Source organism: Anastrepha ludens, chromosome 3, assembly GCF_028408465.1.
Source record: "Anastrepha ludens isolate Willacy chromosome 3, idAnaLude1.1, whole genome shotgun sequence".
Lineage (NCBI taxonomy): Eukaryota > Metazoa > Arthropoda > Insecta > Diptera > Tephritidae > Anastrepha > Anastrepha ludens.
Window position 1 is genome coordinate 40,422,950 of NC_071499.1, and position 17,078 is coordinate 40,440,027.

At 36.2% G+C, this 17,078-nt stretch overlaps 3 protein-coding genes across 6 annotated transcripts; 2 read left to right on the forward strand and 1 right to left on the reverse strand.

The window, feature by feature from the left end:
* Positions 1–3,488: 3,488 nt before the first annotated feature.
* LOC128857795 (synaptobrevin homolog YKT6) lies at positions 3,489–4,872 on the reverse strand. 2 transcript variants are annotated; one of them, XM_054093559.1, is made up of 3 exons: positions 4,626–4,872; positions 4,390–4,541; positions 3,489–4,323 (listed from the first exon to the last, which is right to left on the reverse strand). In XM_054093559.1, exons 2-3 carry the CDS (start codon positions 4,512–4,514, stop codon positions 3,849–3,851), a joined length of 600 nt encoding a protein of 199 aa, XP_053949534.1. In that variant the 5' UTR covers positions 4,515–4,541; positions 4,626–4,872; the 3' UTR covers positions 3,489–3,848. The 2 variants fall into 2 exon arrangements, with proteins under 2 accessions (XP_053949534.1, XP_053949533.1); XM_054093558.1 differs by having other exon boundaries at positions 4,390–4,546.
* Positions 4,873–5,916: 1,044 nt separating this feature from the next.
* LOC128857798 (NFU1 iron-sulfur cluster scaffold homolog, mitochondrial-like) lies at positions 5,917–7,033 on the forward strand. The gene is made up of 3 exons (XM_054093561.1): positions 5,917–6,073; positions 6,137–6,381; positions 6,437–7,033. Exons 1-3 carry the CDS (start codon positions 6,000–6,002, stop codon positions 6,958–6,960), a joined length of 843 nt encoding a protein of 280 aa, XP_053949536.1. The 5' UTR covers positions 5,917–5,999; the 3' UTR covers positions 6,961–7,033.
* A 1,647-nt stretch (positions 7,034–8,680) lies between these two features.
* LOC128857797 (uncharacterized) lies at positions 8,681–15,220 on the forward strand. 3 transcript variants are annotated; one of them, XR_008453948.1, is made up of 2 exons: positions 8,681–9,151; positions 15,039–15,220. XR_008453948.1 is itself a non-coding variant. In XM_054093560.1 (2 exons), exon 2 carries the CDS (start codon positions 11,453–11,455, stop codon positions 12,536–12,538), a length of 1,086 nt encoding a protein of 361 aa, XP_053949535.1. In that variant the 5' UTR covers positions 8,681–9,151; positions 11,435–11,452; the 3' UTR covers positions 12,539–12,700. The 3 variants fall into 3 exon arrangements, 1 of the variants encoding a protein (XP_053949535.1); XR_008453947.1 differs by lacking the exon at positions 15,039–15,220 and adding an exon at positions 12,707–12,862; XM_054093560.1 differs by lacking the exon at positions 15,039–15,220 and adding an exon at positions 11,435–12,700.
* The last annotated feature ends 1,858 nt before the right edge of the window (positions 15,221–17,078 follow it).

Consider the following 17,078-nt stretch of genomic DNA (forward strand, 5'->3'; position numbering starts at 1 on the left):
ATATGGGCAGAAGTCACAATGTATAGAGCAGCAATAAGCACTCAGCTAATTGTGAGCAACAACTACAAAATAACAAACAAATTAATGAAAAGTGTATGTATGTCTATAATAGTAACTTACCTAGCTTAAGCAATAAATGCAAATGTTAATAGCGGAAACGGCAATTTCACTTAAGCCATGTACATGCACTTGTATGTATAAGTACATATGCATATGCTTTATGTGCATATATGCGCAAACACGTACATATAGAAAATCCTCAAGATTAATCACTTTAATCATCTACATATGTACATATATGTTTTTTGTGGTTTATTAATACGTTAATATTTGTTTATATATCTTGTATACGAGTATAATACCAGACAGTAAGAACTTTTCATCAATTATTTATAGGTATATATGCATATATATATTTTTTTTGTGGTTTTTAAATTTTTTGTTACATCTAGAAGAACGCGATTCTTTTGCCCCTTTCTTATATTTTATGCAACTGGCAATAAACGTTAATGCCGAGAATTTGGATTAAATATTACATTTTGCAGCTCGTTTGGGTTGTCGTGATTTATGTACGTACATACATCTCATGTAATTAATTTTTTTAATTTTAAATATATATATAATTTGCACGATTAATTACATTACATGGGCATGAAGCAAAATATAATAATTACATGACTTATAAAATTTGTGATAGCTACAAAAATGTATTTATTGAATTGCTGTATTCCTTAACTGAAATTAGTTTTTAAAGATTAGTACTCCTGCTACATTTGATTACTTTATTCACAGTGCAAAGTTTAAAAATGTGGCAGAAGAATGTTGCGGAAAAGATGTTAAGGGGGGAGCTTGCTTTAGAGGCTTCAAAAAATCGTTTTTTTCGTGTTTTTTTTTTTTTTTTGGAAGGAAAGAAATATTCTATTGAAACGAAACTTTCAGATTTTATTGTTATTTATTTCAACAGTCTTCTCAAAAGTTTTCAATTAAAATATATGTCTTGTTATGCCTGGTACAAGCATTTTGCCGAGACGCCTCGAGTGTGCATGTGTCGTGCGGCGGCAAAGATGCAGGTCGCAATTTTCATCTGAAACCAAAAACCCCCAAAAAAATGTATTTTAGTATAGCATAGCTTCTAGTTAAACCAAGAAAATTAAACAAAAAATGAGAAATTCAACAATTTTTCGCTAATTTAAAAAAAATTAATTTTTTTGGAAAAACAAATTCGCTTTAGATTGTTTAAAAAGTGGGTTAATCATAACTTTCTGAAGGTTTTTTAGGTTCAACTAGAGGTGAATTTAATTCCAAATACAATCAATGTAATCTCGTTTCGATAGGACGTTTAACTTTTTCCCTATCTTTCCCGCCAATTAGGAAAAATCGTAAAAATAAAAAACAGAGAAATCACACTTCGAGCGATCCGGCCGCTCGTATACCTGCTCGACGCTTGCTCACAATTTCTTCTGTAACTCTGAAAATATTTTGAATTTGCTTCTGAAATTTTGAGGACACATTCTTGGATAGTTTGGGAAGACATTTATGCAAAAAAAATCGATTTTTTGAAGCCTCTAAAGCAGGCTCCCCCCTTAAAAAGTACAAAAACCATATCAGTTTTCCCCATTGTGCTTTCACTCTTTGTTGTTGTAGTTGTTGTTGTAACAGCAATATTGAAATTTTGACTCTTTCGCTTTATGTGGTTAATTCGTATGTTTTATAGAAATTTCTGCTAGAAACAATGTAAATATGAAAGATCAGTAGATCGGCAGATCGGCCACCTCATTTGATAACTAAAAACGTTCGCTCCGAAAATGATTAAAATATTGTTTGAACATTATTTATTCGGTGGAACCCATTTCAATATTTTTTAAGATTACTTTTCAATTACAGATGGATATTTATAATATAAGTATATGTATATATTTCCTGAACTATCTTACTTTCATACTTCAGCTTGGTTGTGAAGCAATATTCTAATCGTACTTTCCTCCAAGTAAACTCTAGGAACAATAAATATAAGTATATTTGTTAAACTTTTCTTTCGAAACTCATCAAGAACTACATATGTAAGTATAAGATTTAAGTGTACATGAAATTAAAATATAAAATTTTAATGCTATTATAGGCAGTTCAATTTAACTGATTCTTTTGATAAGCAAGTGAGGTATCCCATTATTGTGACAATAGCAGGAATGAGACTGTTAATATCGGCAGATTTTTGCACGATAAGTTGTTAATTTGCAATAGAATTTACCTTATTCAACATATTAATACATACTTGTTTACAAGTAAAAGTCATCATTGTTTTTCTTTTTTTTTTTCTTTGTTTTGTGTCTTTGCGATATATAATTTGGAACTCACACTTCCTTAAACCTTTCCTTTTACCATTACACATATTAAATATATTTTATTTAATCAAACCAACTTTGAATGGAAATTCCTTTTACACATTAATATATATTATATCTTTTGTATATTTTCATGCATGTGTTTCAAATGGATAATTTAAGGGGTTACATGGGTTTCGTTGGTTCAAAAAATCGATTTTTTTTTTTTTTTGCTTATTAATTTCTACAACATCTCAGGAATATTATCCTTAATTTTCAAGTCGATCCGAATAATAAATTCGGAGATACAGCCTTTGGAATGTGTGCGCTCCAAGCCACTTTTATTGTTATTCAAACTTTAAACGCGTTTTTCTCAGAACTGTGTTTTCACAGACGGTTGTCAAATGTTCTCGAAAACTACTCAACCGATCTTGATGAAATTTTACACAGATGTTCGAAATACAATTTACTCGTGCTTGAACGAAGGATTTTTTTTTTTTCAATTACAACTATTTAAAAAAAAACAAAATGTCAAGCAAATTTGGCCGAAATTTTCATTTTTTTGGAAAAATGTCTGCCAAAATTCCAATTTTTATATTACTTTTTTTTCTTTCCTTCGTTCAAGCACGAGTTTATGGTCTTAACTAAAGCACTTATTTTTGTTTTTTCATTTTTTATGAGTCTGTCAGGAGTTATGCTGACAACGCGGACGCACCTTTTTTTCGAGTGGTCACCGGAAATGACGTCACAATGGAGGAGTTTAAATTTTTTTTTTTTAAATTTCAGAAATTATTCTTTAAATATGTATCTATAAGACAAAAAAAAAGTTTGAATTAAATAAATAATTTTTTACATAAAAAAAAATATTGAAAATAGGCCTTTTTTCCCCCGACGAAACCCATGTAACCCGTAAAGTCCGTTGGGGCAATGAAAAGCTTTTTAATAATATTTATATCTATATATACATACTTATAAACACACACATATAATTATATTCAACACCCTTGTTGCAAAAGTATGTATATAAAACATTCAATATATACATATAAATATATTTGCATATTTACCTAAAAAGCCATGATTCTGCTTTTTAATACCATAGTGAAATTGCAGAGCATCAGTTCATCTTCAGCTCAATGGAAATAATAAGAAATGTTCCACAGTTAATTGTATGAGTGTTTATTTTTTTATCCTCTCCAAATTTTACAAAAATTTAAATAAAAATTAAAATTTAAGTATTTGGAATGACGTATTTATATGAATTGTTTTACCTTTAGTTAATTGTATACTTTTAATTGTTTTGTTTTTGTTTCTTAATTCAGCTCTCTTAACAGCGTTGACGTCTTTAGACGACACTCTGTCTCGTTAATAATCTTCTATGAATGATAATAGTTAATCATTTAGCATTAAACTAAAAATTTATTTAAAAGCCATAGCAAAGCACACATTTTAAAACAATATATAAAATTATTTAGTTTTTTCCCCGTAAAATTCTTGGTCATTTGTATTTCGTTTAACCTAACGCACTTAACTAAAATTGCAACATGAATTTGTCTTTTTGGCTGTCTTATAAAAAGCTTTACTTTGTATTGAAAGATTTTCCGACTTGATTACCATATCATCCAATTTTTCACCACGCTCGAGCACCGCTTCGATTGTATTCTTTAGTATAATCTTTGTTTCGTCCAAATCATTTTGCATTTTAGTTAACGCATCTGCCTCTTTAGGATCCTGATATTTAGCTAAATAGGCGGGTAGTACGCTAAAATCTATGGTTGTTTCAGCTCCTGATTCCCAACGTTCCGGACCGATTTTCGCACTAAATTCGTCTAATATCTTTGTGATGAGTGTATGTGCAACCCGCTGCGGGTACTCATGATCAGCAATCAGCACCCCAGCTAAATTATCAGCACGCACGTACACATGACACATATAAGCCTCCTGCTTGACTGACTGTCGCATGGCGGGTTGTGTACGCTCGACAATAGTTTTTGACGCAAAACTAAAAACAAATGATATGTATGTATGTATGTATTAAAAACAAATTGTGTAAATGATCAAAACATACGTCATAAATTCTTGAACTGTGCCGCGTTGAAAGAAAGAAAACGACTGCAAGTCGTAAGCAGATTTCAATAGGCGCGCCTCCGCTGAACCCTTGTAAAAGATACTCAGAGCAAAAAGTTTCACCATCTTTGGGTTATCAGTATTCTTCACCAGCTGATCTTAATTATAGCGAACGTATCAAAACGTTAAAAAGCGACGTTCAATGGATTTGGTAACTATCACACGAATTATGCTCACTTATTGTTTATCACAATGCAAGGAAACTCGTCAGATTACCTCAGCCTAAATACTAATGAGTTGTTTATGGTTCAACTGGCCGTTCCAATAACCTCTTTTAACTTTTGCTGTAATTTCTCAACAATTCAATGAAAAATTTTACACCGCGAGATTACAACTTTCGATATTTTTTTTACTCTATTAAATTTTGATGTTTCGTGCTTCTCGCAATTTTTTTCTATTATTTTATGTCGTCATCCTTCGTATCAGAATCTAACTACCCTCATGGAGCTGCCACATTCTTTAAATGAAGTCTATTCATAAATTTAAAAGTGCTTAGATTTTCTGAAATAACCTATAATAGGAAATTGAAAATTCTATTCATAAATTTAAAAGTGCTTAGATTTTCTGAAATAACCTATAATAGGAAATTGAAAATTCTTTCAATATAAAACATAAAAATTGCTCTTTGTCTTCAAAAAGAAAAATTATATAAGTGTCTGCTAAGCTTGACCAAAATGTCTTTTAAGAACTGTGGTTGCAAGTGGAGCCATGCTGCGGTCGGGCGCAACGCGAGCCATGTGGGATTGCTACCGGAAGCTAAAAAAGGAAGAGATACGTATTAACAGACAGAAAAAGGAGAGACCAAAAGCTGCTAGTGCCGAAGGACTGCCGGCTGAGCTATTCAAACATGGCGCCGAAGAGCTGATAAGGTGCATGCATCAGCTTCTATGCAAAATATGGTCGGATGAAAGCATACCTGCCGTTTGGAATTTAAGTGTGCTCTGGCCCTATTCATAAGTTTGATGATCCTGCAATCTGTGGTATTTGGTACAAGCTGGTAATATCAGAGACAGAGAAAGGCTTCTTCTTCGTTGGAAAGATCAGGTGTTTACATTTGAGTTCAAAAGTTTAATTGTGTAAACGGTCTTTTAAAAATTTTTCAACAAATTTGGGGGCCGGCCAATTTTTAGACCAAAGCTAATTCAGACAAGGGAGCTCGGTTTAGCGGCTAATTTGTTTATTTTTTTTTTTTTGTATTGGATTTGGTTGTTTGAGCTTCAAAGTCCTTGTATTTTTAATGTTGCCTCGTTTGTCTGACATTCAAACCCTTAAGCCACTCAACTTTAGTTTTGTTCAACCCTGTGTTTGTTTACATTTTGACTGTTTGGCAAAAGGTCTCGTTTAGCTTATAATTTGACCTGTTTACTTTTCTTACCGTTGAGATTAGGTAATACGCCTTTTTCTATTGAAGAAAATCCGGTAGCTCTACTATCTTATTATTAACCATTCACAATGAATACGAATAAACAGCCACAGCTGATTCGTGTTCTGTAATTTTCCTGCGACCGGTACTAAAAACATATTTGCTCCACACTAAATTCTCTAATAAATATGTTTCGTTTGATTTTACGTACAAGTCATAGTCCACGGAGCATTTTCCAAAGTGATATGCGATTATGTAATATGTGGGTATAAATTTAAAACGAAGCTTTAATCCATAAGCAATGTTTCAAAATTCAACATTTTAGTTTCAGAGTGTCAGCAAAAAATATAACTTCTATCCATACCGGTGTGATACCGGCAAATAACCGTCTCTTAAACAAAAAGTTCACTTCTCCGCTCTATCAATGTCAAAATCGCCGCAACATGTTTATACAAACACAAGACACACCCAATCCAGACAGTCTCAAATTTCTGCCTGGCATAGACGTACTTGGCAAGGGTAATACCTATGATTTCCCCAGCGTATCTGCTGCTTATTGTAGTCCTTTGGGTAAGTTAATGCCCGTACATACCATTTCAAACTAATTAAACCTATTCACTTTAAGCAAAACTACTTTTTCGTATCGATGGTGTACGTGCCGTTTTCTTCGGTGGCGATTTCATAACAATATCTAAAGAGGAAGAAATAGATTGGTCTGTTGTTAAGCCGGAAGTGTTTGCTGTTATAATGGATTTTTTCGCCAGCGGTTTACCCATTCTTAACGAAGCAAAACCAAATTCAGATACTCAAATCGAAGACGATGATGACGACGTGGTTATGATGATTAAGGAGCTTCTCGACAGCCGCATACGACCAACGGTACAAGAGGATGGCGGTGATATTATATATATGGGCTTTGAAGATGGAGTAGTTAAGCTAAAAATGCAAGGATCTTGCTCTTCCTGCCCAAGCTCAATTGTCACCCTTAAAAATGGCGTACAAAACATGTTGCAATTCTACATACCTGAAGTGGTATCGGTGGAGCAAGTTTCTGATAAAGTGGACAAATTGGCAGAAAAGGAATTTGAAAAATTTGAAGCCAAGATCAAATTGAAGGAAGCGTCACCAATAAACGAAACAAAAGGTTAAATTATTAAATTAAAATTATCTGTTATTGTTAAATATGCTTAGAAATATTCGAATAAATTTATGTAAATAACAATTGGTAGTGTTGATTTAACCTCTTGCGCTGGAAATTAATTTCCAAAAACTAGTGATTGTATCGTATAAACCATTTTATCATGAGCTCTTGCTTAAAATAATAAGTATTAAAGCTTTAAACAAAGTGTGTTTAACAAAGTCACAATATTTAAATAAATATGAATAAAATTAATATTTTTAATATATTACAATGCGATATCTAAAAAGTCCTCCGCGTGTTGGGTATTCAGGAATATTAACGTTTTTTTTTTTAATTTCTTCTGCAATGTATAATTGTTGTGTGATGGTGTTCACAGTCACCAACGTAAACGGAGGCCCGTCTCAGCTGACGCGATGAAATTAATTGGCCTCTGGAGACAATACAGCATGCTTGACTGAGCTTTGTGTGTGTTAGTGCAGTCGGGTGTCGTCGTGTCACACATACTTGTTGTCGGCTTTTGAATGATGAAAATCAAAAATTTTAGATATTAGCGTCAATCAGCCGACACGCACACATATAAAGTTCTTGTCAAACAATGCTTGACCGTGACCAGAGGCCAAATGAATTCTCACCGACCTCCTTTGTCCCGATTTACACGAGGAGACATCTGGAAGGGAGACACTGGAAATTCTCTTTTGATGTTTCATTCGCGTACACACGGGCAAAAATGTTTCCGCGACATTTTGACATTTAATACTTTAGCATCGTCTGGTTCGGATGTATTCTAGCACGCGCTTACATGTAAAGCAGAGAGCGTTCGACAACAGTTTCTTAAATATATGAATGAAAAATGCAAACTGGTTAAATAATAAATAATTTGTTGTTTTTTTTATTGAAATATATTTATAAATTCTTATACTTGAATAAACAAAAATAAAATTAAAAATACTTCATATATATGAAAACCAACACATGAAGCAACTGTCAAAAATTGCTTTAAGATAAGAAATACGAATAAGAAGAGCAAAGCGTGTCGCCGAGTACGGGAGACAAAATCCCTTCTCTCTTCCCCGACCGTCCTTCGCCATTGAACAAAATGTTTCCCTTTCAGATGTCTCCTCGTGTAAATCGGGTAAATGTTGCCATTGATATTATTGCATACACACTTTTTCACACATACGCGATCTCAAATACAATTAATATAATTAATTTGAACATATTATTAATTTAATAGTATAATAAGCCAAAAACCAACAAATGCAAATAGTTCATTTATCATTGTAAATTATTTCCAAATGTACTGTTTGGCAACACTGGGTGGTGAGAAGGCAATCAGCTGACACGTTTCTACGGGAATTTCCAAAATCCTACTATAAAATCTACTATACTATGAAAGCGAAGGGAGGACTAAAGGACTATTTTTTATTAGATTTATTTTTATCTTTATATTTTGCGTACTTCATATGTATCTACCACTTAAAATTAAACTAAAGAGTCGATGGCCTAAGCTGCTTGTACTCTATTTCTTTAGATATTAAGCACTGTATTTAATACTATTTTAATAAATAATAATAATAATATTTACATTTATTTTCAAATTACAAGGGGAATTCATTATTTATTTCCTACTTCGTCTATACTTTGCTTTGACAATCAAACGTACAAAACATTGCTATTGGTTTAGTGTCACCACATTTAATGAATTGGTCTATTGTGAACAAATTTACTTGTATCATTTGGGTCACCCGGTTTGCAGACGCCATTTGCACACTAGAGCAAAAATTTCCCGTACAGCCGCCATCCTATTCCATCCCCGTTCTTGAGCTTGTTTAATAACCGGAAAATTAACTAATGCTTTGATAAACGTAAAACATTTACTTTTTTCGTAACAATAAGTGATATTTCCAGCAGATAAACAGGAGCAGCAAAGTAAAGGGGCAAAATAGAAAACAAATTCGTCAAACTTCTTTCGAGCTTCTCACGCATCTAAGGAAAACATCACGCTTATTGACTCCAACAGGAGCGGTGGTGGTACTTCTACAACACCGAAATTGAAATCCGCTAAATTGATGGCGACCAAGTTGAACACTTTCACTGCATAAGACGATCAAGAATGATAAAGTATTCTGTATCTCGTTTGGACTATTCTATGGAAGCAGGATCTATTTCAATGAAATAGTGGGGAAGTCACAAAGAGAGGTAACTGCACTTTTAAAATTAGTCTAAAGTAAGATTTCGAACGTTTCCTTCCTATTTTTATTTTCTTATTTTAAGTTTTTAATATAAGTTTAGCGCTTCCACCCTATACATTTTTACAAATTAGTTTATAGTATAGTTGGACTTGTATGTATGGAAGCCCCGCTTTGATTCTTTGCAAATCTTAACCATGCCGTTTTTTTATTTTTTACTCTATTAGTTTATTTAGCGACAGCCTTAACCGAGTAAGCTAGTGCGTAACTACCATTCGAAATGCAGAGTGAACGTAGGCTCGAATCTCGGTGAAAGACCAAAATAAAGAAAAAGTTTTTTTTTTCTAATAGCGGTCGCGCCTCGGCAGGCAATGGCAAAACCTCCGAGTGTATTTCTGCCATGAAAAATCTTCTCATGAAAACAATAGGCCTTCCCGAGTCTGCTTAAAACTATAGGTTCCTGCGTTTGTAGAACAACTTCAAGACGCACCCACAAATAGGAGGAGGAGCTCGGTCAAACACCCAAAAAGGGTGTAGCGCCAATTATATACTTATATATATATATAATAACTCATAATATATATAAATAGCTGATTTTACCACACTAAAACCATGAGCATATTTTTTAAACGCGGCGGGAATTTCATGAGATGTATTTGAAATGCTCGGAAGGCTCTGGACACCCAGCTCTGGTGACCGCAAAATATTGAGATAGCCGAAAATATTGAGATAGCTCGACGCTCAAAGTTTGAAAAAATCAGAATTTTAGGCCAAAAAGCTTACATATGGAGCCATAACTCCTGAACAATAAATATAATAATAAAAACACGCCATTAACTAGGTAGAGAGCCGTCCGCGCGCTCCTGCACCTCAAACTTTAAACTCATTTATCTTGAAGCGAATTTTTTCGGCCTGGTGTTGTCAAAAAAATGAAACTAATCAACCGAATCGTCTAGAATTTTATTATGTTGTTCACAACATCAATGGCTATAACCCGTTGGTTGGTTGTTTGGTTAGAGTGGTGATTCGTTATGAATCTAACTAGCGCTTCCACACCATTTTGTTGCCACATCCTTGTTACCAACTTGTTTAACAGTTAATTACAGCAAGACTATATCCAGTATGTGCGGTTTAAGCATCTTATTAGGTTGTTGACGTCTAAGCCAGACAGTTGCTCGTGACTCTGGAACAGCGGTGATTTCGCCATAACATGGTTGTTGTTGTTGTAGCAGCATAAACATTTCCCATACTTACATACGGGAAATGCTGCTGGAGTGACAGTCCTTGGCCGGATATAAATCCGGGTCGTTTCGGTAACGTAGAACCGACTGCCGTGGAAACGCAACCATAACATGGTCGACGATTATGCGAGACAGCCGTGCCTCAATTGCCGACCATTTGTCGAGCGCAGGTTTGCCGCGGTTGGAAGTTTTGTCTACAAGAAGCCGTTTGAAGATGGTCCCGTGCCACCTCACTGAACTGATTGATAGGTTTGGAGACAACCGCATCCTGATCTGAGATCTTGTGCCTCTTGTTTTCTTGCGAACGGTCTCGTTTTCTGGCTTCTGTCTTTCGGGCGGTTTGTAATGCCAGGTATTTCGTCCACCACCTTTGACAGCTTGCCGTGTCAGCTTCATATTTGGGATGAATTTTACCTTCGGTCCTGTTCTTACGAATCCTGCCAAGGATAGCCATATACCTCTGGTAGAGCTTATACCTCGATGGCCCTTATATACGCACTTTGGCCCATGGCTTCAGCGGATGTTGTCGGTTCATTTATAGTTGTGGGCATGTTGTGGCCCACAGCTTTACCCTCAATTGTTTCCTGGCTAGAGGCCAGGAGCTCATCCTCCGAGGAGGGCCCGATCCCCAGCTTGTCATGATTGACGGATTGGTTGTCCTGTCGCTTAGTATGTGTGTCCGATTGTCTGTCCTGTGCTGTAAATGCGTTCGTCTGTCTTCCCGTCACTTTGTCCGTTGTTTTTCACCGATATTCGAGTTTTTTTTTTTTTTTGCTTGTATTCATCATCTGGTACGTACGGTCACATGCCCCGCCCAGGGAGCTGCGCATGTTACCATGCCCGGTGGCCAAAGAGAATCATATTATTATTTTAATTATTTGTTTTTTTTTATTTTTTATTAAAAAAACTGTGCCAAATGCAAAACCGCTCCATTTTGTAATTTTTTTTTCTATTATAAAGGGTGGCAAAATTTCAAGGGCCGATGTTGAATGTGAGCCACACCTAAACGTCAAGTTTTTTTCTGCATTTCATTTGACATTTTTCAATTTCAGACTAACTCAATTTGAACCATGGAAAGATACCCAATCGCGCAACGCGTTAAAGTTATTCAGGCTTATTATGAAAACGGGTGTTCAAATCAAAATGCATATCGCGCACTTCGTGATTTTTTCGGTCAATTTAATCGACCAAATGTGCGTACAATCGGAAAAATGATGCAAAAGTTTGAGCAAACCGGGTCTGTAGGAGATGTGAAAACACCAGTGCATGCTCGTACAGCTCGTACTGCAGAAAATATTGCTGGTGTTCGCGATAGTGTGGTTGAAGAGCCGTCCACCTCAACTCGTCGTCGTGCCCAACAATTGCACCTCTCACGCTCGTCGTTGATGAACATTATACTTAAAGACTTGCATCTACACGCTTACAAGGTGCAATTGACTCAAGAACTAAAGCCTCTTGACCATTTCAAGCGTCGTCAATGCTCAGAATGGTGGCAGGAAATGGCAACAGTGCATGACCAATTTTCGAAGAAAATCATCTTCAGTGGTGAGGTACATTTTCACCTCAGTGGATTTGTCAATAAGCAGAATTGCCGCATTTGGGCGGATGATAATCCAAGAGTGATTGCCGAAAAACCAATGCACTCACAAAGAGTGACAGTTTGGTGCGGTTTATGGACCGGCGGCATCATTGGGCCGTATTTTTTCCAAAATGAAGCCGGTCAGGCAGTTACTGTGATTAGTGTTCGCTATCGTGAGATGATAACGAACTTTTTATGGCCCGAATTGGAAGATATGGATGTGGACGATATGTGGTTTCAACAGGACGGTGCCACTTGTCACACAGCCAACGAAACAATGGCTCTTTTGCGCGAAAAATTTGATGGCCGAATAATCTCACGTTGCGGCGATGTCAATTGTCCGCCAAGATCATGTGATTTGACACCGTTGGACTTCTTTCTTTGGGGTTATTTAAAAGAAAAGGAGTACGTCGATAAGCCAGCAACAATTCAAGAGCTAAAGAATGAGATAATTCGGCACGTTAACGGCATAGAACCTCAATTATGCCTCAGCGTCATCGAAAATTGTGACCTTCGGATGGAGGTGTGCCGCCGAAGCCGCGGCGAACATTTGCCCGATATTTTGTTCCATATGTAATTGAGCCATACCAATATTGTCATAATAAAGAGAAATGACAATAAGTTACTAAAAAAATGTGTTTTATTTAAAATCAACACCGGCCCTTGAAACTTAACCACCCGTTAGTACGGGTCATAGCTACAGTCATATTAATTAAAAAATTTTTTTTTTGTTTTTGTGTTTCAGATGAATAGAAGAGCCAAAATGGACAATACTGTGCATGTCCAATTTTTCGGAAGGGTCAACTCCTCCAGCACCATTTTTAAAATTATTAAAATTAAAAAAAAAATTTCTGTTTTTTGATTGTTGTATGCAAAAGATTTTAATAAAAAGCCTAAAAAATTTTAATATCGTTTTTAATTTTTTTTAACGTCGTTTAATCGAACTCAAATTTCGGTCACCCTTTAATTATCAACTGTACGGCATTCCTCACAAAAAATTTAATTAATTATTCTTATTTTATGGAGGTATTTTCTGACATAATTATTTACTGTAAGAAGGCGATTTACTAGTTTAATATCCCTCACATCAACGAGGACTTTTGATATCAAAGAATGTAACCAATTTGTTTGAGTACCTCTTCCGGCGTATTTAAAAGAGTATCTACTCCTACTGTCCACAAGCAGACGAACTGCCCGAGAAAATTGCTATTTTTTTGAGCTTGTCTTTAACCACCATGACGACGACCTGAACATAATTCTAAACAAATTTTTCTCTGCCTTACGTTATAGACCCCACACCTTTCCCAGTCAACCACAATTTATTGTTAGGTTCAACCTCTAACATCCATATACAAGCTCATTTATTTTTTGTTCAAACTTAGTTGTCATTTCGCATTGATTTTTGGCCTACTTGAAACTTGCACGAATATTCAATGAGCTTTAGTATAAAATTGCCTACTTGAAATTGTCTGCAGAGATTCTGAGTAAAAAGTTTTAAATTTTGATGAACATTTTCCGATTTCTTACAAATTTTGAACAAAGTTTGAAACTTTGCTTTATATTGTTTTTGTTGTAGTAAACAATAATTTAAATTATAAAGCAAATTTGTAAATAAATAGTCAAAGCTTGTCAATATATGGTGTACACTTTCTTTTGGCGTAACTGCATATCAGTCCAGCTATCCTCAAAAAGACCAGAAATGTTGACAGGCAGCTGCTATGTGACAATCCATTTCCTATAATAACCGCACTTTCTCCCATTTGCATTACTCTTTCCTGTAAAAAGGAACTAATCCAATGGATGAACTTTTTCTAAAGTTGTATGTCTTTCAGAGCAATGTATAATGCCGAGGTCGGAACACTGTTATACGCGTTGCTAATGTCCAGAACTACCACTACTACTTTTTGACCTTTCTCCTTGGTCATCTGAATATAGTGCAAAATTTCTATAAAACACATGGATGCAGATCTCCCACTTCGATACTCAAAAGATTTATTTCTGAGTACACCAAGCTAACAAAGGGTCTAGTTAAACGTGATTATTAAATTATTTATAAGGGGACGGGTATTACAGATATAGGCCTGTAATTGATTGTTCGCCACTGTCTTTCAATAGTTCCGCTAAGAAACACATCACACAAAGTTTTTACACGAATTTCTTTAAAATCCTCGGAAAGCGACCGAATCATCTCATAAGTAATTCCGTAATGGCATGTCATATTGAACCAATACCAATAGTTGTCACTATTCCTCATGCTGATTTGTTGAGGACTAAGTTCAGGAAAGTCATCTTCGCTTAACAGCTCAAAACTGTTTCTGTGCTGTTCATCAGAACAGTAATAATTGTAATGATCCTATCTTCTTTCTTTATTTTAAAAGAAATGTGAGACTCACCCATGCAAAGAATGCATTTAGCAGCTCTGCAGATTCTCACACATCTATCTTTCCCCACATTTCAAACATCTTTTTACAGATTTACACCCTTTTTGTGTGTGGCCCGTCCGCAACTAAAGCACCACAGACGAAAAAATATTCACTTCCAGTATAGTATGATCCACCACTGCCTTTGGAACGATATCTCTCAGGAACCCAATCTTGACTGACAATGTCGGAATTTTATTTATACTTTCTTTGCTTTCTCGTTTTGTGAGGCGTTGCACAGACATCACCTTACTAGTCGAGCTTAACCGTCCATAATCTGCTCCTCGGGAATACTCACCCGAAATGTGTCTTATAACCCAAAACGACTCAACAAAGGATCTTTATGAGCTATTAGGCCTGGCCGGTCCATTTTGTGCAATCAGCACCATACAGTTCTCGATGATACTACGTTATTGATTTCAGCTGCAATGGCCTCTGATGACTTGAAAGGATCCCTCTTGGCAAGAGTCACAATTAAATCATCAGTACTGCAAGTCGTTTCCTTTTTTTCACCACGTCGTTCTATGGGTTTTGGGCTAAGGGCATTTACAATAGAAGGACCCTTTTTTAATAAAACAATTCTAAAAAATCAAAAATGTTTTTAACATAAATTTTCATATACCTTTCACTTACGAGCTTTATTTGTTCTTTTTTCAGTGAGTTGAAAAATGGATCTCGCCCGAATGATGGAAAATTTTCGTGTGATGGCTTATTACGATTATCGACATGTCATACGGCAGGAGGGCTTCGATCATCTTATCCATAAACAAAATAAAAGCTTAAAATATTAGATAAACATTACTTATTATTTGAAATATGCAGTGTAAAATGCGAATAAATTCACGTATATAATGATATTAAGTATATAATGGTTTTGCGGTTGTTGTTGTTATTGTTGTAGCAGTAACCTTGTAGTATAATCTGCGGTCGTCTTCGTCTAGCTCATCTAACGGTATGCCCAGGAAACTTGCTGTTTCGAGAGGTTGGGTCCAGAGGGAGAGGGGTGTTAGATGAGTGGGTTTGATGGCGCATGTGAAAAGGTGGTTAGTGTCGTGCGAGGTTCCTACACATGCCGGACATATGTTTAGTATGTCATTTCTGGTTAGGTAGGAGTTTAACCTGCCGCAGTGTCCAGAACGTAATTGTAACAACATAGTTTAGAACCGGCCTGCTTATTGCCTTAAATGTCGATAGCAACATTTCTTTGTCTTTGCCCCAAATGCTGCCGGCAAAAGATTTGAGGGCCTTGTTGCGATTCTGGACTTTAGTGGCAAAAGCGGTTGTATGCGCTGAGAAGGAGAGCAAACTCTCGAAGGTAACTCCCAAGATTTTGGGGTTTTTAACAGTCGGAACTGGTGTGCCATCAACTTTTACCTTAAGTTGCAGTTTGACCTCCTTTGTCCAGGTGGTGAATAGGGTCGTCGTGGACTTAGTGGGGGAAATTTGTAGGTTCCTCGCAGTGAAGAAGCGAAAAAAGCAGGCGATGTAGTCGTTTACCTTGGCGCACAGGCCATCAATGTTATTACCCGACGCAATTATCGTGCAGTCGTCGGCGTTTGAGACCAGGGAGACTCCCTCTCGTGGCTGGGAGAGTTTCAAGATATAGAAGTTAAAAAACAAGGGGGAAAGGACACCACACTGCGGAGCTCGTTGCTTTATTTTCATCTGTTTTGAGATTTGGTATCGAAATATCACCGACGAATGACGACCACTCAGGTAATTTGGGGTCCACCTCTTCAGCCCTGGTGGGAGTGTCGACTGTAAGATAACATCTAGTAATGGCTAACTGTATCGAAAACCTTTTTTAGATCCAACGCTACTAGGACAGTCCTCTCGCAGCGGCGGTTTTGGTTTAGCCCGCTGTTTATTTAAGTGTTAATGACGGTGAGTACTGTGGTGGTGCTGGTGTGAGGCTGGGGTCAGGTGTTTCGTGTAGAACGGAATTAGAAGGGTCAAGAGTCTTCACTACTGGGGAATAGAGAGTTATCGGACGATAAGAATCCCCTCGGTTGGCTCGGTTTTCCAGGTTTCAGAAGTGGGACCACTATCTCTGATTTCCACTTGTCAGGAATAATGAGAGTGGCCACAGACATATTGAAGACCCTTTTTAGGTACTCTACTCCAAATGGACCCAGCTTTTTCAACATCAACATGTTTAGTCCGTCAGGGCCAATGGTGTTAGAAGAATTCATATGGTTGATGGCCCCCTGAACTTCATCGCTAGAGAAATCAAGTGGCGCACTGTTGTTCGTCAGTTTGTGCAGCCGTCTGGTGGCACTACGCTTGGATATGTCGGCCGGAGGATGCAGAATAAATTGTCGGCTAAAATAGCTCGCGCATCTGATTTGGTTTTTGTTTTTTCTTTCGCCGTGGCCATGTGGCTGTCACCTCAGAAGAAACAAGGCGAATTCATTATTTGTTTGCTAGTTTCACAACACTTTGCTTTGACAATCAAACGTAGAGAACATTGTTGTTGGTCTAATGCCACCACCTTTAATGAATGCGCCTTGGCTGGTCACCAACCATGATTCAAAAATAAATTTAATAATAACTGGATAAGCCAACTTTGAGTTATTAAATTTTTTTTCGGGCAACTTGGGACTTGTTTCTCTGCTATGTGTGCGTCTATTTTAAAATTAGCTTCGTTTATGATTGTTATTAATATATAAACTATATAAAATGATAATAAGTCAGTAT

Excerpts from the sequence above, each read along its gene's own strand:
- LOC128857797 (XM_054093560.1), top strand. The coding sequence starts at position 11,453 with ATGGAAAGATACCCAATCGCGCAACGCGTTAAAGTTATTCAGGCTTAT.
- LOC128857798 (XM_054093561.1), top strand. The coding sequence starts at position 6,000 with ATGTTTCGTTTGATTTTACGTACAAGTCATAGTCCACGGAGCATTTTC. Across the intron at positions 6,074-6,136 it reads GATATGCGATTATGTAATAT|TTTCAGAGTGTCAGCAAAAA; the intron begins GTGGGTATAAAT and ends TCAACATTTTAG. Across the intron at positions 6,382-6,436 it reads TGCTTATTGTAGTCCTTTGG|CAAAACTACTTTTTCGTATC; the intron begins GTAAGTTAATGC and ends ATTCACTTTAAG.
- LOC128857795 (XM_054093559.1), bottom strand. The coding sequence starts at position 4,514 with ATGGTGAAACTTTTTGCTCTGAGTATCTTTTACAAGGGTTCAGCGGAG. Across the intron at positions 4,324-4,389 it reads ACAGTTCAAGAATTTATGAC|TTTTGCGTCAAAAACTATTG; the intron begins GTATGTTTTGAT and ends ATTTGTTTTTAG.